Source organism: Eleutherodactylus coqui, chromosome 6 (assembly GCF_035609145.1).
Source record: "Eleutherodactylus coqui strain aEleCoq1 chromosome 6, aEleCoq1.hap1, whole genome shotgun sequence".
Lineage (NCBI taxonomy): Eukaryota > Metazoa > Chordata > Amphibia > Anura > Eleutherodactylidae > Eleutherodactylus > Eleutherodactylus coqui.
Window position 1 is genome coordinate 143,957,826 of NC_089842.1, and position 22,551 is coordinate 143,980,376.

The 22,551-nt window shown below is 43.0% G+C and overlaps 1 protein-coding gene across 2 annotated transcripts in view; it reads right to left on the minus strand.

Annotated features, from left to right (window-relative positions):
* The window catches only part of LOC136632719 (myosin-binding protein C, fast-type-like), a 93,538-nt gene that overhangs the window by 25,288 nt on the left and 45,699 nt on the right, over positions 1–22,551 (minus strand). For both annotated transcript variants that reach the window (XM_066607796.1, XM_066607795.1), the window contains 13 exons: positions 20,242–20,429; positions 18,807–18,939; positions 9,226–9,350; positions 8,160–8,265; positions 7,763–7,929; positions 7,506–7,671; positions 7,277–7,383; positions 2,973–3,002; positions 2,740–2,879; positions 2,401–2,560; positions 2,192–2,296; positions 1,879–2,067; positions 880–1,014 (listed from right to left, as the gene is read on the minus strand). In XM_066607796.1, the coding sequence (XP_066463893.1) occupies positions 880–1,014; positions 1,879–2,067; positions 2,192–2,296; positions 2,401–2,560; positions 2,740–2,879; positions 2,973–3,002; positions 7,277–7,383; positions 7,506–7,671; positions 7,763–7,929; positions 8,160–8,265; positions 9,226–9,350; positions 18,807–18,939; positions 20,242–20,429 (1,751 nt within the window). The remainder of the gene's footprint in view (positions 1–879; positions 1,015–1,878; positions 2,068–2,191; positions 2,297–2,400; positions 2,561–2,739; positions 2,880–2,972; positions 3,003–7,276; positions 7,384–7,505; positions 7,672–7,762; positions 7,930–8,159; positions 8,266–9,225; positions 9,351–18,806; positions 18,940–20,241; positions 20,430–22,551) is intronic.

Sequence of the window (22,551 nt, forward strand, 5' to 3'; positions counted from 1 at the left end):
TGGCTACGTGTTATCCCTCTGGGACCAGAGCCTGGTAAATGCCGCCATGACAAGCCAACACTTAACCCTCCCAGCTCTTCACGTTAGTCAAGTGTCCTGGGTACCCCTTAGGGGTGTTGCATTACTACAGCTTCATTGTTCTTCTATAGTGGAAAAGCTTTCCCTAAAGGGGAATATTGAGATGGTACCAGGGTCATAGTAACAACTTAACCATGACCATCATGACACCAAAAGTTAGCATGAAACCCTAGCCTACTGTAACAGTTATTATTTTACAAAAGCACTAACGGCAACAATTTTTTTCCATTTTGGATATCAATATGTTGATCAAAGTAAACATAACCAAACACTCTTAAGTCAGGTATACACAATTACTGTTAAGTGCTCGCAATAAACAGTAAATTATGCTGATTATTGTTAGATTTTTTTCTCAGATTCAGGCCGGTGTCACACAGGTGTATTTGTGCAGCACTTTGCACACACAATATGCAGTGAATAGAACCCATTGATTTCAATGGTTTCATTCACATAAGCGTCTTTTGCGCGCACATTTAGGTCCCGCTAAAAAATATGTAGCATGATCCATTTTCCTGCACATTTGCGCATGAAAATAACACATTGAACTAAATAACTTAGTTGTCCATTTCAATAAATAGGAACATGCTTGCATGATTTTTTGCATGAGTAAATGCGGGCAACTTGCACGTGCAAAAAGTTGAGTTAAAAATGCTTGCGTGCACACAAAAACACAATGCCTATAGCGTAAATGCACTTACCCCCGTTTAGCTCCAGCCTAAGGGGTTGTACTTGGGTGGAATATTTGTGCCCACTATTGAATATTTTACCTATTTTCCTATTAGGAAATCGCCAGGCACTTACCTCCCTCTTTACGATACTCAATCAAATACCCATCAATTCCTCCAGCTCCAATACGATCTGGTGGTCTCCACTTCAGAGTGCAGGTTGTGTCTGTGACGTCCTCAACCGTCAAATGCAGAGGTTCGCTAGTTGGAGCTGAGAAAGAGAATATTATCAGTCTGACAGTTACAGCACTACTTGATATAAAAAGCCATAAGAACAAATTTATATGAATGTCATTATTTTGGTCAAATTAGGGTTAAAGGGGTTATCTTGCTTTCAGAAAATGATGACCCATCCTCAGGATAGGCCACCACTATCTGATTGTTGGGAATCAACTGCTTTGGACCACTGTCAATCAATTGATTAAAGGGGCTGTGGGACTAGTGAGAACACTGTAGCGTCTTCAATCTTTATGTGTGAATACTATGTTTATGTATGAGCTGATGAAGACAATAATGGATACCAATGTTCAGTATAGTTTTTCTATTTGTTAAATGCCAATATATTGCGAACTCAATACATTTCTGTGTTCTGGCTGACATTTTGTCTTAAGGTCTCAATACTGCAATAACGAGGCCCAAGGAATGTATTAGACCAGATATACAGGGAGACACCCAAATGATAGAAGAGAACCCTGTATCAAGCATCCAAAAGCAACAAAGTATCAGTTTTCTTATGGTTCTCATAACATCCAACATGACACAAGCTAACTCTTCTACATTTTAGACCTATACAGCTCTTAGTCGTAGCATGGCTAAGTGACACCCCCTGTTAGACTGGTTTCACACAACCATTATATAGACACAATATCCAGACTTGCAGAAGTTCTACTGAAGACCACAGAACCATATGGTGATCAAAGTTCAGTTCAGGAAAACCCCAGAAGTCCAGATGTTGAAATATAAATGCTAAAATGTGACCTCTGCCACGTTAATGTCCTTCATATACAATGACACAATTGTACATGTAGAATGGAACAGCATAGATACAAATTGTACCATACACAGAGACACTTACCTATTGGCATAAATGGCTTGGATGTGTTGGCTTGCTGAGATACACCAATGCAATTCACAGCAAAAACTCTAATTTCATACAAGATGCCTTCAATCATCTTTACAGATTGGTAAGAAAGCTCTTTGTAGACTTCAAAGTTCATCTTCATCCACCTCTGACTGCCCTTCTTTTTCCTTTCAATGAGGTATCCTAAAATATGCCAAAAGTCAAATTAATTCATTATTTGTGCTGAATCGAAAATACAGTATCTTTGGAAATCTAAAATTCTTTAGATAGAAAATATTGTTCTGTAACTTTATTACATTTTCCTCACCTGTCACCTCTTTTCCACCGTCATATTTTGGAGGTTCCCATATTACACTAGCCCAGTCCTCCCCAACACTGGTGATACGAACGTTCTCTGGAGGGTCAGGGACATCTTAAATATGAAAATAATAGGTTCATCAAACCAGGTAATAGATCTTTAGGTAATAAAGTTCTTCCACAACAATTTGACATAATAAAAAGTAAAGTTCAGTTTACCCACTACTTTGATGATCAGGGTCGCCTTGTCCTCTCCAACAGGGTTGGTCACCACAATGTTATATGTGCCTTCATCAGACCTCTCAGCCCCTTCAATTACTAAGCTGCTCAGCTCTGTCTTAAGCTCAATGTGCACCCGTCCGTCTGTGTCAGTAAACGGCTGTTAGAAAATAAGTCAATATATAAATGGCATGCATCAACCTTTGCCACAATCTGCATAATACTTGAGTAACTTAGTAAGATATCACTCTACTTATATTGCAATGTTATCTGTATGTTACACTTCTGATTGGACATTCAAGCTTTTTAGGTTATTAGTGACCACTGCTATTAACTTACTGTGTCTCTTCTGAACCAGGAAACAGTTGGTGCAGGTTCTCCAGTGATTGGAACATCAAAACGCAATTTGTTTCCAGCCACAACAATGATGGTGTTAATATGTTCACCACCAGAGCAATCAAGGTGAATTTTGGGAGGTTCTAGAGAAACATAAATCAGATTGCATGTAACTCTTCACAGCCAAGGCACAGAAGATGTCTGTATATTGAAATACTTATCTTGCTCTAACTTACCTTGTCGTGGGACATACTCAACCTTGATCTCTGAAAAGAAGAAAATGATATAATTACTATCCTGTCATCCTTTAAGCTCTATGCACGGAGAAATTTTCATAGTGACTGGCAATTACCAAATTACTTAATTAACCAGCTTGTACTGGACCCACAACTACAAGGACGACCATTTTAGACTTAATATTAATCAACAGACCTGACAGAGTAACAGGGGTGCAGGTTGGGGGTCACCTGGGAAATAGTGACCATACTATAATAAATTTAAACTTGTCTTTCAAGAGAGAGTTTTATAGGAGAGCTAAAACTAACTCTAAACTGTTATTCAACTATATAAATAGTAAAAAGATCAATAATACTGAAAGTGTTGGCCTTTTAATAAATAATGTAGGAATAATTGTAGAGGCTGATGAGGAGAAAGCAAATCTATTAAATAGCTTTTTCTCCAATGTATTCACAGAGAAAAATGAAATATCAAATGAGATGCTGAGTGATAAAGTAAACTCTCCACTAAATTTCACCAGTCTAACCCAGGAAGAAGTGCAGGGCCATCTTAGAATGATTCAAATAGACAAATCATCAGGTCCCAATGGAATATACCCCTGATGTTCAGAATCTTGTTTCTTTTCTTTAAAGACTCCATAGTGATGGGGTCTGTTTCACTGGATTGGCGCATAGCCAATGTGGTGCCAATATTCGAAAAGGGGTCGAAAAGTGAACCTGGAAACTGCAGGCTGGTAAGTCTTACTTCCATTGTGGGTGAAATGTTTGAAGGGTTTCTAAAAGCTAAAATAGGTGTTTGATTCCGTATCAGCATGGGTTTATGAGAGATCACTCCTGTCAAACCAATCTGATCAGCTTCTATGAGGAGGTAAGTTCTAGACTGGCCCGGGGAGAGTCATTGGATCTTGTGTATCTGGACTTTTCCAAAGTGTTTGCATAAAAGGTATGTAAAATGAGAATGCTTGATCTGGGTGAGAATGTGTATAATTGGGTAAATAACTGACTCAGTAATAGAAAGCAGATGGTGGTTATTAGTGGTGCATACTCTGCACACCGTTGCTAGTGGGGTACCACAGACGTTGGTTTTGGGCCCTATTTTTTAAAATATATTTTATTAATGACCTGGTAGAAGGATTGCACAGTAACATATCAATATTTGGAGGTGATACAAAACTGTAAAGAAATTAACACAAGAGAGGACAGAATACTGTTGCAAGAGGATCTGGATAAGTTGGGGGCAGAAAAGTAGCATATGAGGTTTAACCCCTTCCCGCTCCAGGACGTACCGTTACGTCCCGGAAGCCTGGTACTTCCCGCAAAAGGACGTACCGGTACGTCCTGGAGATAGCACGGGATCACATAAGATCCCGCGCTATCCCGCAGCGGGAGCCAGCTGTCAGTCACAGCCGGCGTCCCGCTCCAACAGCGGCGGGACATCGGAGATGTGCCCGCCGCTGTTAACCCCTTCCCTGCCGCGATCTAAGTAGATCGCGGCAGGGAAAGAGTTCACAGAGGGATCGCGATCCCTGTGTGTCTCCGGCCAGCTCTCGCGATGTCATCGCGAGAGCCCGGCCTGTCACCATGGCAACAGGACGCCAGACACTGGCGTCCTGTATTGCCTGTGCCTATAATCGCTGTACAAGCGATAAGGCATGGCAGAGCAGTAGCTCTGCCATGCCTTATGACAGCGATCATAGGCACAGTGATGTAAGTCCCTCAGAGGGACTCAAATAGTATAAAAAAAAGAAAAGAAAAGTGTAAAAAAAAGAAAAATGTAAAAAAACCCCCTTTTTTATGCTTTTTCTAATATTAGCATAAAAAAAGGGAAAAAAAACTAAAACCCCACATATTGGATATTGACGCGTCTGTAACGACGTGTACAAAAAGTTGAACACGCTTTTTATTTTGTACGACAAAAAGCGTAAAAAAACCCGCTAAAAAACAGAGGCAAAATGCTAATTTTTAGCATTTTGCCTCACAAAAAATGCAATAAAAGTGATCAAAAAAGCCATACATTTCCCAAAATGGTACCAATAAAAACTACAGCTCGTCTCGCAAAAAATAAGCCCTTAAAGAGCTCCGTACCTAGAAAAATAAAAAAGTTACATGACTTTGAATGCAGCTATAGAGAAAAAAAAAGATTTCCAAAAAAAAGGGGGTTTTATTGCAAAAAAGTGTAAAAACCTAAAAAAAATATAACAATTTTTGTATCGTTGTTACCATACCGACCCGCAGAAAAAATTGAGTGTGTCATTTATGCTGCATGATTAACGCTGTAAAAAAAAAAAAAAAAATCGCCACGCAAAAAACAAGCCCTTATACGGCCACGTCCACGGAAAAATAAAAAAGTTATGGCTTTTGAAAAATGGAGATGGAAAAATACCAAAAAATCGCTTGGTCCTCAACGCCAAAATAGGCCGTGTCATTAAGGGGTTAACACTGATAAATGTAAGGTTATACACATGGGTAGTGAAATACATGTCACTATTAGGGCGCCCACCCACTGGCGTTTTTTTTCACTGCGAAATTCGCAGGGTTTTTTTTTCTGCAGGGGGTCTATGGGACTTGTAATGTAAAAATCGCGATTTACCGCGATATCGCGATTTTGCGCGATCGCGATTTTAGCTTTGCATGTCCCATAGCCCAAAGACCCCTGCAGAAAAAAAAAAACGCTGCGAATTTCGCAGTAAAAAAACGCTAGTGGGTGGGCACCCTTACACACTAAATGGAAAACCACTGGGTAACACTGACATGGAAAAGGACTTGGGGGTTTTAGTTAACTGGAAGCAATCAGTGTCAGGCAGCTGCTGTCAAGGCAAATAGGATCATGGGGCACATCAAAAGCAATCTAGGGGTGCATAACGAGAACATTGTTCTTCCTCTTTACAAGTCACTGGTCAGACCACACATGGAATATTGTGTACAGATTTGGACATAGATACTCAAAAAGGATATATCAGAGCTTGAGCAGGTACAAAGGTGGGCAACTAAAGTAATAAATGGAATGGGCGGACTAAAATACCCAGGGAGGTTATCAAAATTGGGATTATTTAGTTTAGAAAAAAGATGTCTGAGGGGCAACCTAATAACTATGTATAAATATATCAGGGGAAAATACAGAGATCTCTCCCATCATCTATTTATACCCTGGACTGTGACAAGAGGACATCCTCTGCGTCTAGAAGAAGGAAGGTTTCTACAGTGAATTGAAGGGGGTTCTTGACTGTAAGAGTAGTGAGACTATGAAACGCTCTGCCTCAGGACATGGTGATGTAACAGAGTTCAAGAGGGGCCTGGATGAGTGATACAATATTATATTTTATAATTACTAATAACTTCAGAAGGGTTATTCCAATTGCCAGATTGGAGACAGGAAGGACTTTTTTCCACATCAATGGGGAAAATTGGCCTCTATGTCATAGTTTTTTTGCCTTCTCTGGATCAACATTGGGGGGTAATAGGCTGGACTGGATGGACATGTGGTTTTTTTCAGCTTAAAACTATGTTACTATGTTGTTTTGTTGTGTACTCAGATATATACAGTAGTATAGCATGAAGCAGTTAGTGCAATGTAGATGTTTTGGGGAGAAAAATAACACTTTATGCAAAATGGGTATACTGTGTTAGGGGCCTGAGGGAGCGGTGCATGACACATTGATTTTCTCTCTGGTGTTCCATTACTTCTAGCGTCATACACTACTAGGCATAAACCAATGTGTAGGCTTCGCCTTGAGTGTTTCTTCAGCTACTTTATACTGTAACCACAGCCAAGAGTAGAGGAGAATATAGACCTCATATACTTTACAATACCATGGTTCTATAGAGCTTTTGAGACTCTATGAGCCTTCCTTATGCTTTTGATTTCATACAGAGGGACATAGAGGGTTTTTCTGTCAGTGTTCTATCAAATTCAATAACAAATATTTTAATATCCCATAAGATGACATTGCTTGTGAAGGAAACTATGTTTGTAATATTGTGCCATATGAACACACAGTATAATGGCACACAGTGTACCTACACCTTCATAGTTTTGTGTGTGATCTACCATGTACATGAGATCTAATGTTGGATTCACATTATACATGTTTTGTCAAAAAGCAGTAAATCAACACAATCTGCAGTAAATCTGCATGTATTAACCACATCGAATCTGATGCAGAAAATGTACTATACTAATTAACATGGTCTTGGACCTTATATGGGTTAGAGGAGGTGTTATTCCAGTAGCCAGAGTAGTGCTTGACAAGAGTCCCTATGGACAACCCATTTAAAAAAATGTTTCAAGACTTAGATTAATTTACCAAGAAAATTAAGTTTAGCAGAAAGAGTCAAAGCGAACCCATCAGGAACAAAAGTATAGTCGGCTTCATCTTCTGGCTTCACATCATCGATCACCAACTTGTGAATCCTGAAATCACAAATGCATTTTTTAGAGCGACAGAGTGAAAACAACACATTTTTTGCATAGACTTTAATAATATATATATTTGTGGCCAATAGACACTTGTGAAAGGTCATATTCCAAATTACCTGCCCTTGTGAGTCATTGTGATGCGCTTACTTGGTCGGATCTCTATGCCATTTTTATACCATTTACCAGTCACTTTCTCATCAGACACTTCACATTTAAAGACAGCTTGATCTGTGGCCTTCACTGTTAGATCAGCAATGTCTTGGATCACTTCAAGTTGTTTCTCTGCAAAAAAGGGTGATTTTTAAGATGATTGTGAATACTTTTGAAAGCTAGTATTACATGTATTGTTCCTATATAGCCATGTGACCCATACCTTCAACTATAAGGTCAGCTTCACACATTCCACCATTGGTCATTACTTTATAGCGCCCGGTATCTTCTTGGGTGGAATCGTTAATAATCAAAATGTGTTTTTTCCCATCTTTCTTGAAGCGATATTTGAATGTTTCCTCTCGAGTCAGCTCAACTCCATCTTTCATCCTTGAGAAAAAAAGGGATACAATGTGTTACTTGAAAAGATATGTTGTATATGGCCTTCTCAAGTTGACCTTTGATTAATGCAAAATACCCCAAATGTGCAAATGCTTCCTTTTGGCTTAATAGTCTACATTGTATGGTTTCCAAATTGCTAATATCTGCAGAGGACAGATGTCTTTTACATAAAATAGATTCTTGTCAAAGGAATTAAAGTTAATAAATAGAAGACCTACCACATGACTACAGCTCCTTCTTCTGATACCTCTACTTCCATTTCAACTTTATCTCCCACAAATACTTGCTGGTCTTCAAGTGGTTTCACAACGGTGACAGGAGGTTCTAAGTATAACATTTTGAATTGATTATGAATACATATCAATCACTTTTCAGCTTTGTTGTATAGATTGGGACAATATCAAGATCAGCAGAGTCACCTCATTATCATTACAGAGCAAGGAAGATATTGACAGATGACTGGACTATTATGTTAGTGAAGACCTAGATAAGGCCTCTCTGGAGAGGCAGCTGTACTTCATCTCCATTCTTGAAGACTGTATTAATCTATTGATATGTTTCTGACCATTAACTCCTACTCACTGAAACTGCCATATAGCACAGACACCGTGCTCCACTGCTTCCATAATTGCCGTCCAAGGGAAGTTTATAAAAATAAAAAATGAATAGCCACAAAACCTCTAAAACATAAAACACATAACTTCTTCTTCAACTTACCAAAACATAGTTAATAATATTAAATACAAAACACTTTCCCCTTCTTATAAAATACGGATTGAGCAGATTTTGTACTAATTGTCAGCCAACGTTTTAGATCTGCTTTTATTCTATTTTTGCAATGTTAGGCCTAAATAAGGGGCGTAACTATAGGGGATGTGGTTGCACCCGGGCCCAGGAGCCTTAGGAACCCATAAGGCTTCTCTTTTCCATACAGGGAGCCCAGTATTATGACTAAAGCATTACAGTTGGGGCCCCATTACAGATGTTGCATCAGGGCTCAGAAGCTTCAAGTTACACCTCTGGCCTAAATATAAACTTTTCACTAGTCTATACCAGTCTTATCATAATCACACCCTATCCTGGAATAATCAGTCAGCAATGTCCTACTCCTTTATAGCCTGAACCAATTTCGATGTTAAATTTTCTTGTATATTTACGTAACAACTAAAAGTTTGGACTTTATATAATCATGACTGTGTAAAGCATGCAGACATATTCACAGACAAGACCATGTACTATTTTCATATGTGTCACAGAATTAGGTTAACACCTGAGTTTTCTTACCTTTGACAAAGAGCTCTGTAGAACATTTCTCTTCACCGATAACACATTCATATTGGGCATCATCTGCTAGGGTACATTTGTTGATGGTCATTATTTTTTTCAGGCCAACACTCTCAAACACATATCTGAAAGACAGAGGATTTTTTTTGGTCAATAGCACTTTTGAGTGTGTACATATTGTAATAATGACCCATTATTTTACCATCTCTCTTAAGGCCCTTTTACACAGAACGATTATCGCTCAAAATACGCTTAAAAGCCATCTTTTGAGCGATAATCATTGTGTGAAAATGTGCCCATCTTTCACTTTTTTGCCCAACGATGATTTTCAGTTCGGCATAAAATCCATTGTTCAGCAGAAGAGCTGATAAGAAGGATCACACGCTGTGTTCTGCTCGGGGAGCGCTGATTACATTGTCTCAGCTGTCAGCCCCATGGCAGAACAAAGGGAATGTATTCAGAGAACAGACCACCCGCTGTTCTCTGAATATAGCTCCCAGCAGCTCACATGCATCACTTAAGCTACTAATTAGTGCTAATAGGTATAAATTAGTAGTTTATGCAAAATAATCGCTTAAAAGCCATCTTTTAAGTGATCATCTTTGCGTGTAAATGGGCCTTTATTCACCATATCCTTAAACAAACATTAACTATATCATTTTTTATACATTTACTCTAAGGACATGTTCAAATGGTGGAATCCTATGTGGATTTTTCTGTGTGGATTCCACCTCCAACAACCACTGCAGAAATCCACAGTTGTGCTGGGAATATGTGCCACGGTTACGGTTGCTGTAGGGCCTAAGATCTGCACGGGGATTTAGATCTTTTCAATGGGCAAATCAGAATGAAGGATTATCGACACAGATTTTGTGGAGAAATGACACTGGATTTGCATAAAAAGAAGTGAGATGTCACTTATTTTTCCACATGTGAATTTGAAATCTGCACGGTATAGAGCACAGTTCCAATTCCCATTAAATGTAATGGGATGCAGATTTGCTGCAGGATTTGATGTAGAATCATATGGATACTGCATCAATTATTGTCAAGAAAATCCGCCTCATGAACATAATCCTAAAAACAAAGTTATAAGGAGTTTTTCTTATCTAAAAGCTTATTTTTGCATATACCATTTAATATTAAACTCCTAAAGGACGCTGCCCTTTTTTTTCATTCTTGTTTTTTCCTCCCCACTTAAAAAAATCCTAAATGTTTTATCTTTCCACCATCATAGCTGTGGGAGGTCCTGTTTTTGTTGGACGAGTTGTACTTTTCAGTGGTACCATTTATATACCATAAAACGTTAGCACTTTAAAAAAATTCTAAGTGGAGTGAAATGGAAAACAAAACTAAATGCTGCCATCATTGGGGAGGAGGGCGATCTTTTTTCTAGGGTGTACACTGTACAGCAAAAATTATACGGTAACTTTATTCTGTGGATCAGTACGATTACGACACCAAATTTATACATTTTGTTTTTCTGCTGTACTTTTTTAAAATATAAAATATCTCTGGAAAACAATTATTTTCTGTCGCCATCTTCTGACCGCCATATTTTTTACATTGTGTTTGTTGAAGTAGCTGTGCAAGGCCTTATTTTTTACAGAATGTCCTGCAATTTCTATTGGTATAGTTTTGGAGTACATAAGACATTTTGATTGTTTTTTTATAAAAAAAAAAATTTCTCGGAGAAGGGGATGACCAAAAAAGTGCAATTTAAGCATTGTCTATTTTTTTATGCAATTACGTTTACTGTGCGGGGTAAACAATGTATGATTTTGACATTTATGGACGCACTGATACCAAAAGTATTACATTATACCGTGATCTGACAGGCAATTTATCAATGGCAGTCCTAGGCATTCAGCTGCCATGGTAAACAAACAGCACCCCATGATCTCATTGCGGAGGTCCATTTGGCACTCCCCAACATCGATCGGAGTATTTAAATGCTACTGTCAGTGGTAGGGCTGATTGTAGCTGTTGCAAGCAGGTGTAAGAAACAGACGGCAGCCGCATTATATGGGCTGGGATCGATCCCCGATCCCCCTCCATACAAACCCCGTAACTTTATGATGTAAAGGCATGTCCCGGAGCATTAAGGGGCTAAGGGAGCTTTAACATGGGATGACTCCTGTGCTTTCCCACAAAGTCGTTCAGTGAATGGAAGAGGGTACCCTAAGAAAGACCGGCAGGCATTCCCGACATGTCTAGTAAATATTTGTATTCCCCATGAAATAGCAATACTGGGATCCCTTTTTAAAAAATGTTTGCTCTGTGCTATTTCTCCGTTATTCCTCCAAAAAAAGTATGAATAAAGTGATGTCTGGTGAAAGAGGTGCGTCCCTACAATGCAAGGAATAAACTTGCAACCTTCAGGTCGGGAGCGAGAGCTTAGGACTGCATTTCTGCTGCCTTAACACTCTGCACCACATGAGGCTCTATAACAGAAGTTTCTTTATATGAAGAGATACATTCTCTACTAGCCAGTCAGATACAATAATAGACACCAATATTAGCAAAGGTATTAGTACAGCGACCAAACCCTGGGAAAAGTATACAATGTATTCTCAGGCTACTATGGGCATAAAACCAGATACAACACCCAGTTATGAGGAGTGGCATTAAGCCCTCTGATCAGTGCCGGAATGCTGTCATGATGGATCAATGTGATTATAAGATTATGGTGGAAAGATTACTGATGGACAAACAGGTCTATTGAGTCATCCCCAAAGACCGTACGGTACAATTTCTCTTTCGGATTTTCATGAGATACTGCTGGCAACAAAGGAAGCACAGTTGTTATCCCATGAGGAGTTTAAATTTATTTTTAACCCGAAACCCATCATATCTGAAGGGCTGTCACAGTGTAAAGGGATCAACCCTATTCTCATTGGCACAAGGAAAGACTGGGATTATTCAGCGAACCCTGCATTCTACAATTCTAGGAATTCCGGCCCACTGCATTCTTCATATTATTCAGTGGAAACAGGGCCACATGCATATGTAGCCACTAGAGATGAGCGAACGTACTCGTCCGAGCTTGATACTCGTTCGAGTATTAGCGTGTTCGAGATGCTCGTTACTAGAGGCGAGCACCACGCGATGTTCGAGTTACTTTCACTTTCCTCTCTGAGATGTTAGCGCGCTTTTCTGGCCATTAGAAAGACAGGGAAGGCATTACAACTTCCCCCTGTGACGTTCAAGCCCTATACCACCCCCCTGCAGTGAGTGGCTGGCGAGATCAGGTGTCACCCGAGTATATAAATCGGCCCCTCCCGCGGCTCGCCACAGATGCATTCTGACAGAGATCAGGGAAAGTGCTGCTGATGCCGGAGCTGCTATAGGGAGAGCGTTAGGAGTGATTTTAGGCTTCAAGAACCCCAACGGTCCTTCTTAGGGCCACATCTGACCGTGTGCAGTACTGTTGAGGCTGCTTTTTGCAGTGTTGCACATTTTTTTTTTTTTTGTATATCGGCCGTGCAGAGCATTGCGTCCTCAGTCTGCAGTCATTGTACAGAGTATAGGGCCAGTACTGGTGAGGCAGGGAAAGAGATATTCAGGCTATATAGGCAGTGGGCTTTTTCCAAAAAATTGGGGAAAAATACTATATTTGGGCTGCCTATGACCGTCTTCAGTTTACTGCGTGTCTGCTGGGGGTAGTAGTCCTAATTAATACGCAGCTAAGCGTTACAGCAGGCTTGCGCAAAATTGTTTCCTGGATCTGCTGTCTCTGTTACATCAGCGCCGTCATCCCGCCAGAGGGAAATAGTATACATAATATTATACGCTGCCTATAGTATCTATCTGCTGGGGGTAGTAGTCCTAATTAATACGCAGCTAAGCGTTACAGCAGGCTGGCGCAAAATTGTTTCCTGGATCTGCTGTCTCTGTTACATCAGCGCCGTCATCCCACCAGAGGGAAACAGTATACATAATATTATACACTGCCTACAGTATCTATCTGCTGGGGGTAGTAGTCCTAATTAATACGCAGCTAAGCGTTACAGCAGGCTGGCGCAAAATTGTTTCCTGGATCTGCTGTCTCTGTTACATCAGCGCCGTCATCCCGCCAGAGGGAAACAATATACATAATATTATACGCTGCCTACAGTATCTATCTGCTGGGGGTAGTAGTCCTAATTAATATGCAGCTAAGCGTTACAGCAGGCTGGCGCAAAATTGTTTCCTGGATCTGCTGTCTCTGTTACATCAGCGCCGTCATCCCGCCAGAGGGAAACAGTATACATAATATTATACGCTGCCTACAGTATCTATCTGCTGGGGGTAGTAGTCCTAATTAATACGCAGCTAAGCGTTACAGCAGGCTTGCGCAAAATTGCTTCCTGCTTCTGCTGTCTCTGTTACATCTGCGCCGTCATCCCGCCAGAGGGAAACAGTATATATAATATTATACGCTGCCTACAGTATCTATCTGCTGAGGGTAGTAGTCCTAAATAATACGCAGCTAAGCGTTACAGCAGGCTGGCGCAAAATTGTTTCCTGGATCTGCTGTCTCTGTTATATCAGTGGCGTCATCCCGCCAGAGGGAAACATTATACATAATATTATACGCTGCCTACAGTATCTATCTGCTGGGGGTAGTAGTCCTAATTAATACGCAGCTAAGCGTTACAGCAGGCTGGCGCAAAATTGTTTCCTGGATCTGCTGTCTCTGTTACATCAGCGCCGTCATCCCGTCAGAGGGAAACAGTATACATAATATTATACGCTGCCTATAGTATCTATCTGCTGGGGGTAGTAGTCCTAATTAATACGCAGCTAAGCGTTACAGCAGGCTGGCGCAAAATTGTTTCCTTGATCTGCTGTCTCTGTTACATCAGCGCCGTCATCCCGCCAGAGGGAAACAGTATACATAATATTATACGCTGTCTACAGTATCTATCTGCTGGGGGTAGTAGCCGTAATTAATACGCAGCTAAGCGTTACAGCAGGCTGGCGCAAAATTGTTTCCTGGATCTGCTGTCTCTGTTATATCAGCGCCGTCATCCCGCCAGAGGGAAACAGTATACATAATATTATATGCTGCCTACAGTATCTATCTGCTGGGGGTAGTAGTCCTAATTAATACGCAGCTAAGCGTTACAGCAGGCTGGCGCAAAATTGTTTCCTGGATCTGCTGTGCGTTCCGTAAGGGAAGTCAGCCTCCAACCACAGGCCAATAAGCGACACATTTAATTACAGCGTTCTGTTTCTGCACTACTGGTAATACAGCATGCTGAGGGGTAGGGGTAGGCCTAGAGGACGTAGACGCGGGCGAGGACGCGGAGGCCCAAGTCAGGGTGTGGGCACAGGCCAAGCTCCTGATCCAGGTGTATCTCAGCCGACTGCTGCGGGATTAGGAGAGAGGCACGTTTCTGGCGTCCCCACATTCATCTCACAATTAATGGGTCCATGCGGTACTCGGTTCCCAGTTGCTACTACATTTCCCAATGTGCCGTCCCAGCCCTGCACGACTACGTCTCCCGCAACATTGTACGCGCCCTCACCAACGCGGTTACTGGCAAGGTCCACTTAACAACGGACACGTGGACAAGCACAGGCGGGCAGGGCCACTATATCTCCCTGACGGCACATTGGGTGAATTTAGTGGAGGCTGGGACAGAGTCAGAGCCTGGGACCGCTCACGTCCTACCCACCCCCAGAATTGCGGGCCCCAGCTCGGTGGTGGTATCTGCGGCGGTGTATGCTTCCTCCACTAAACCACCCTCCTCCTCCTCCTCCTATGCAACCTCTGTCTCGCAATCAAGATGTGTCAGCAGCAGCATGTCGCCAGCAGTCGGTGTCGCACGTCGTGGCAGCACAGCGGTGGGCAAGCGTCAGCAGGCCGTGCTGAAACTACTCAGCTTAGGAGAGAAGAGGCACACGGCCCAGGAACTGCTACAGGGTCTGACAGAGCAGACCGACCGCTGGCTTGCGCCGCTGAGCCTCCAACCGGGCATGGTCGTGTGTGACAACGGCCGTAACCTGGTGGCGGCTCTGCAGCTCGGCAGCCTCACGCACGTGCCATGCCTGGCCCACGTCTTTAATTTGGTGGTTCAGCGCTTTCTGAAAAGCTACCCACGCTTGTCAGACCTGCTCGGAAAGGTGCGCCGGCTCTGCGCACATTTCCGCAAGTCCCACACGGACGCTGCCGCCCTGCGCACTCTGCAACATCGGTTTCATCTGCCAGTGCACCGACTGCTGTGCGACGTGCCCACACGGTGGAACTCTACGCTCCACATGTTGGCCAGGCTCTATGAGCAGCGTAGAGCTATAGTGGAATACCAACTCCAACATGGGCGGCGCAGTGGGAGTCAGCCTCCTCAATTCTTTACAGAAGAGTGGGCCTGGTTGGCAGACATCTGCCAGGTCCTTGGAAACTTTGAGGAGTCTACCCAGATGGTGAGTGGCGATGCTGCAATCATTAGCATCACCATTCCTCTGCTATGCCTCTTGAGAAGTTCCCTGCAAAGCATAAAGGCAGATGCTTTGCGCTCGGAAACAGAGGCGGGGGAAGACAGTATGTCGCTGGATAGTCAGAGCACCCTCCTGTCTATATCTCAGCGCGTTCAGGAGGAGGAGGAGGAGGAGCATGAGGAGGATGAGGAGGAGGGGGAAGAGACAGCTTGGCCCACTGCTGAGGGTACCCATGCTGCTTGCCTGTCATCCTTTCAGCGTGTATGGCCTGAGGAGGAGGAGGATCCTGAAAGTGATCTTCCTAGTTAGGACAGCCATGTGTTGCGTACAGGTACCCTGGCACACATGGCTGACTTCATGTTAGGATGCCTTTCTCGTGACCCTCGCGTTACACGCATTCTGGCCACTACGGATTACTGGGTGTACACACTGCTCGACCCACGGTATGAGGAGAACCTTTCCACTCTCATACCCGAAGAGGAAAGGGGTTCGAGAGTGATGCTATACCACAGGACCCTGGCGGACAAACTGATGGTAAAATTCCCATCTGACAGCGCTAGTGGCCGAAGGCGCAGTTCCGAGGGTCAGGTAGCAGGGGAGGCGCAGAGATCAGGCAGCATGTACAGCACAGGCAGGGGAACACTCTCTAAGGCCTTTGACAGCTTTCTGGCTCCCCAGCAAGACTGTGTCACCGCTCCCCAGTCAAGGCTGAGTTGGCGGGAGCACTGTAAAAGGATGGTGAGGGAGTACGTAGCTGATCGCACGACCGTCCTCCGTGACGCCTCTGCCCCCTACAACTACTGTGTGTCGAAGCTGGACACGTGGCCTAAACTCACGCTGTATGCCCTGGAGGTGCTTGCTTGTCCTGCGGCTAGCGTCTTGTCAGAGAGGGTGTTTAGTGCGGCTGGGGGAATCATCACAAATAAGCGTACCCGCCTGCCAACCGACAGTGCCGACAGGCTTACACTCATCAAGATGAACAAAGCCTGGATTTCCCCAGACTTCTCTTCTCCACCAGCGGACAGCAGCGATACCTAAACAATACGTAGGCTGCACCCGCGGATGGAAGCATTTTTCTCTATCACCATCAAAAACGGGGACCTTTTAGCTTCATCAATCTGTGTATAATATTCATCCTCCTCCTCCTGCTCCTCCTCCTGAAACCTGACGTAATCATGCCGAACGGGCAATTTTTCTTAGGCCCACAAGGCTCAGTCATATAATTTTTGTAAACAATTTTTATACGTTTCAATGCTCATTAAAGCGTTGAAACTTGCACCTGAACCAATTTTTATTTTAACTGGGCTGCCTCCAGGCCTAGTTACAAATTAAGCCACATTAACCAAAGCGATTAATGGGTTTCACCTGCCCTCTTGGTTGGGCATGGGCAATTTTTCTGACGTACATTAGTACTGTTGGTACACCAATTTTTTGGGGCCCTCGCCTACAGTGTAATCCAATTAGTTTTTTGCATACCTGCATTAAAGCTGACGTTACATCAGCTGTGATGGGCACTGCAATGGGATACATTTATGTACAGCCGGTGGGTTCCAGGGAGCCACCCATGCTGTCGGTCCACACGGAGTTGTAACTGCATGTGTCCACTTCTAAATAACCCCAGTCTGACTGGGGCATGCAGTGTGGGCCGAAGCCCACCTGCATTTAATCGGACGTTACCTCAGCTGTGATGGGCACTGCAATGGGATACATTTATGTACAGCTGGTGGGTTCCAGGGAGCCACCCATGCTGTCGGTCCACACGGAGTTGTAACTGCATGTGTCCACTTCTAAATAACCCCAGTCTGACTGCGGCATGCAGTGTGGGCCGAAGCCCACCTGCATTTAATCGGACGTTACCTCAGCTGTGATGGGCACTGCAATGGGATACATTTATGTACAGCCGGTGGGTTCCAGGGAGCCACCCATGCTGTCGGTCCACACGGAGTTGTAACTGCATGTGTCCACTTCTAAAGAACCCCAGTCTGACTGGGGCATGCAGTGTGGGCCGAAGCCCACCTGCATTTAATCGGACGTTACCTCAGCTGTGATGGGCACTGCAATGGGATACATTTATGTACAGCCGGTGGGTTCCAGGGAGCCACCCATGCTGTGGGTGTTCACGGAATTCCCATTGCGGAGTTGTACCTGCCTGTGACCGCGGTCTGACTGGGGCATGCAGACACCTTGACAGAATGAATAGTGTGTGGCACATAGGTTCCCCATTGCTATGCCCACGTGTGCAGCTCCTGATGGTGGTGGCACAGGATTATATTTCTCATTGCTTCTGTACAGCATTGTGGGCTATCGCCCTGCCCCTTTTAAAGAGGGTCGCTGCCTAGCCGTGCCAACCCTCTGCAGTGTGTGCCTGCGGTTCCTCCTCATGGCAGACGCACTTATAAATAGACATGAGGGTGGTGTGGCATGAGGGCAGCTGAAGGCTGCACAGGGACACTTTGGTATGCGCTGTGGACACTGCGTCGTGCGCGGGGGGGGGGGGGGGGTTGGGCAGCATGTAACCCAGGAGAAGTGGCAGCGGAGTGTCATGCAGGCAGTGATTGTGCTTTGTTGGAGGTAGTGTGGTGCTTAGCTAAGGTATGCATTGCTAATGAGGGCTTTTCAGAAGTAAAAGTTGTTGGGAGGGGGGGGGCACTCTTGCCGCTATTGTGGCTTAATAGTGGGACCTGGGAACTTGAGATGCAGCCCAACATGTAGCCCCTCGCCTGCCCTATCCGTTGCTGTGTCGTTCCCATCACTTTCTTGAATTGCCCAGATTTTCATAAATGGAAACCTTAGCGAGCATCGGCGATATACAAAATGCTCGGGTCGCCCATTGCCTTCAATGGGGTTCGTTACTCAAAACGAACCCTCGAGCATCGCGAAAATTTCGTCCCGAGTAACGAGCACCCGAGCATTTTGGTGCTCGCTCATCTCTAGTAGCCACCTTTCTTTCTAGTGAAGTATTGCATATAGTGAATGCAGCAGTGAGAGATTTGTCAAAGGGGATAAGGTAATATTTTCTTATATCTGTACAGTGAGCCCCCAGAATCAAACAATTTTACTGGAGGGCCCAGAACATCCCAGTCCAACAGTTTTTTATACAGATAGAAGCCTTATATGACACTGGTCTAGAGGTATAACATACTGGCACTGTCACTTACTTGGCACTGGGACGAATCTCCTGGCCATTCTTAAACCATTTAATTTGAAGATCAGGGTTTGAAATCTCCAGTATCATTTTAATCTTCTGGCCCTTGTCTACTGAATAACATTCATCCAGTTTCTTAGTAAAAGCTAAAAAAAAAAAATTCATATTAAAAATATTTACAGAATGAATAAGGTTATGAGGTAATGGATGCAGGGCATGTGGACTGCGGTTGTCCTTATGATAAAAAATATCAGTTAGAATGCACAACGCCTATGTGCGCAAAAATGTGCTCCACGGATGTGCAAAGTGCGCTTGACTGAAGCTCTGTGCTGCTTTTTACATGTGTGTGGAGCAGCTGTGCTTGTAGAAGTGCAGCTGCTCTACGAAATTTCCCTCATCACTGAATACTGTGACAGCACTGTGAAATATAAGTCCTACCCCGAAAATCATCCCTAGCTGTTAAAAAATAAATACATTTAACTCCCCTAGAAGCGTGGCCGTCTCTTCTCCCTGTCCCCGTCAGTCTTCATCTGTATTCTGGTGGCCAGGGATTTGAAAAATCACTGCCTCCAGAAAGCTCTGCCTCTGATTGGCTGAGCACTGTGACCAATCAGAGGCAGCGCTCAGCCATTTGTTGAATTAAATGAATGGCTGAGTGCTGCTTCTGATTGGCTGAGCACTGTGACAAATCTCAGGCAGCAGTCAGTTGTCATTCAATGAATGGCTGAGCGCTGCCTCTGATTGGTCACAGTGCTCAGCCAATCAGAGGCAGCACTTTCTGGAGGTGGGGATTTTTCAAACCCTGGCCACCAGAATACAGATGAAGACTACTGAAGAGAGGGAGAAGAGTCGGACATCGCTTCTAGGTGAGTTAATTATTTTTTTAACAGCTAGGGATGATTTTCGGGGTAGGGATTATGTTGCAAGTTCCCCCCCTGAAAATCATCACTGCAGGGGTTGCCTTCATCCCATTGCTTTCAAAGGGGTGGTAGCAGCACCGACTCCATTGAAAGTAATGGATACCATTGCAGTCCTCTGCCAGAGCTGTGACAGCTGTGGCAGGGGATTCTTTCATCTTAGCAGGGAGTCCCATCATCACTGAACACTGTGACCGTGCTGTTACAGTGTTCAGTGATGAGGGGACTCCTCACGGGGATTAACGGAACATCACATGATGTCTTAATGTACAGCACAGACCTTACCGGCACGCATCTTTTGCAGATGCGAGTATTTTGCGCCTCTAAAAAAAAATAGACATGTGAACACTGCATAGGAAACCAATGGTTCTAATAGGTGTGAATTTTTTGCACACATAGGCACGCAAAAAAAAAATAAATAGCTTGTCTGACCACGGCCTAAGGGGATGCATTTTTCTGCAATACTGGAAATTGATTAAAGCATCCTAACAAAATAAGATTTTTGGATGTGAATCTCTATTTAGATTTTACCTTCACTTTTTTTTATTTCCACTTTCTTCTTCTTTAGACGTTTCAGCATGCCTCTAAGGTCAGTTACACCATACTGAAAGGCGATTTTTTCATACTCGCTTGGTTTTGCTTTTTTTAGTATTTCCCAGACATCAGGAGGAATTCCTTCTGGTTCATCACCCTTTGCTTCCTTTTTCTTTTCTTCCACTCTGAGAATGGAACAATATATAATGTAACATGACTGTGTAATAAGCTATATAACAAGTGAATGTAATGTTAGTCATCATTCATAGTATGACTGCTATGATTTAAATTTTAAAACCTCTGAAAATAATTAGTATATACTTGGACTAACTGTAATTGGGTTGAGAATTGGATACTTCAAAGAACCAGATGTGCAGAACATAACACAAATATATTTCCCAGCATGTTGCACTTTCCCAATTAACAAATCCTTCAATTTTGCAATTTAAGCAAATGAAAAAACTGGTAACTTCAGATCTATGGACACCATCCTGTGAAATGAACAAATATCAATATGTACAACAAACCATACTTTACATAGGTATATTTTCAGTATATGAAGCTATGGAAACCTTTGTGCATGAAAAATCAATACATACATCTTATTAGGTTGCTACAGAAAACATTATGCATAGTTTTTTTGTATTGAGTTTCTCTTCTCATGCATTCAGAAAGCCTCATACTTGGTTTGCAGGCAGTTCTACATTCATGTTTCTGGTCCCAGGGTGCTTCCAGCACTGATCAGCTGGTCTCTCTCACGATCACACACAGCTTTTCCTCCCATATTTACTTTCAGGGGCTATGTAGCATAACCACGCCCACTCAATACTACACAGCTGTCTCTCCATCCTCTCTCTGAGTAACTGCTGGCCCGTTCCCCCTCACTGCTGTTAAGAGCAGAAAATTCACTTGGGTTGAAGTACAGCCCTCTATAATAGTAACTTTCTCTGTTTTCTGTCCTCCTGATCCCCTTGACAGCCCCACTCGCACTGTCATACAGTCCACTGTAATAGCTCAGTGGAAAAGTAATGATTGAACATTCACAACAGGGGAGCAAGCTAGGGAAGGAGCTATAAATTTACTATGACTGACAGAATTTTCTAAGATTTTAGTCTTCCAGTCTGCAGTGCCTTTAAAAACAATGCAAGCCGAGAAATCAATCAGAAAATTTTAATGAAAACCAATTAAAAAAAAAAATCTTAATTTCCAAAAACACATTAATTAAAAAAAGAATGCAAAGGTGTACATAGCCTTTAACAGGGGAGCAAGCTACATCATTTCTGTTTTCACACTGTTTTTGAACTTTTTTTTCAGTAGTTCTGTAGTTTTTTTCAAATGTAGCTTCCAAAAATATTAGCAACCCCTTTTCAATAATTGGTGAAGTCTACCTAACACAATTGAAAGAAGCAGTACAAAACCGAAAAAAAATGGAGGGAACTCGCCTTTAGGGTCGACAAAGGTCGTGAACGACTAACCAGCTAACAACAACAACAATCTAACAGCATTGAACAGCTTTCTGTGCTTAAAATAGTTACATGGGGTTAGAAAAAGCTGCCTTCATCTTAAAATTCTCACTTGTAGGGAGGGTGTGTGTTTTATTGCAGCTTAGTTCTACACTTTAACCCCTTCCCTCCACATGACGTAAAGGTACGTCATGACAGCGGGGTACTTCCTGTAACTGAATGTACCCTTACATCATGTGGATAGCGCAAAATCATAAGAGATCTCGCGCTATCCAGCAGTGGGAGCCGGCTGTCACTGATAGCCGGCCTTCTGCTGCAACAGAGGGGCTGCATCGGAGATGCGACCCTCGCAGTTAACCCCTTCCCTGCCGTGATCTTTGTAGATCGCGGCTTGGAAAGGGTTCACAGAGGGAGTGCGCTCTCTTTGTGACTTCATCGGGCTCTCGCGATGTAATCACAGAGAGCCCGGCTGGTTGCTATAGTAATAGGACGCCACCTACAGGCGTTCTGTATTACCATTGCCTATTATCGCTGTAATAAGAGATAAGGCATTGCAGTTGAGAAGTCCTGCAATGCCTTATCGTATCAGTCATCGGTGCTACCATGTAAGTCCCGCAGAGGGACACAAATAGTGTAAAAAAAAGATCAAAATAATGTACAAAAAATAAAAATGTAAAAAAAAAATGTAAAAAATAACCTTTTTTGTGCTTTTTCTCATATTAGAACCCCCCCCCCACGTATTTGGTATCGTCGTGTCTGTAATGACATGTACAATAAGTTGAACATGCTTTTTATCCTGCATGGCAAATAGCATTAAAAAAACAGAGGCAAAATGCTAGTTTTT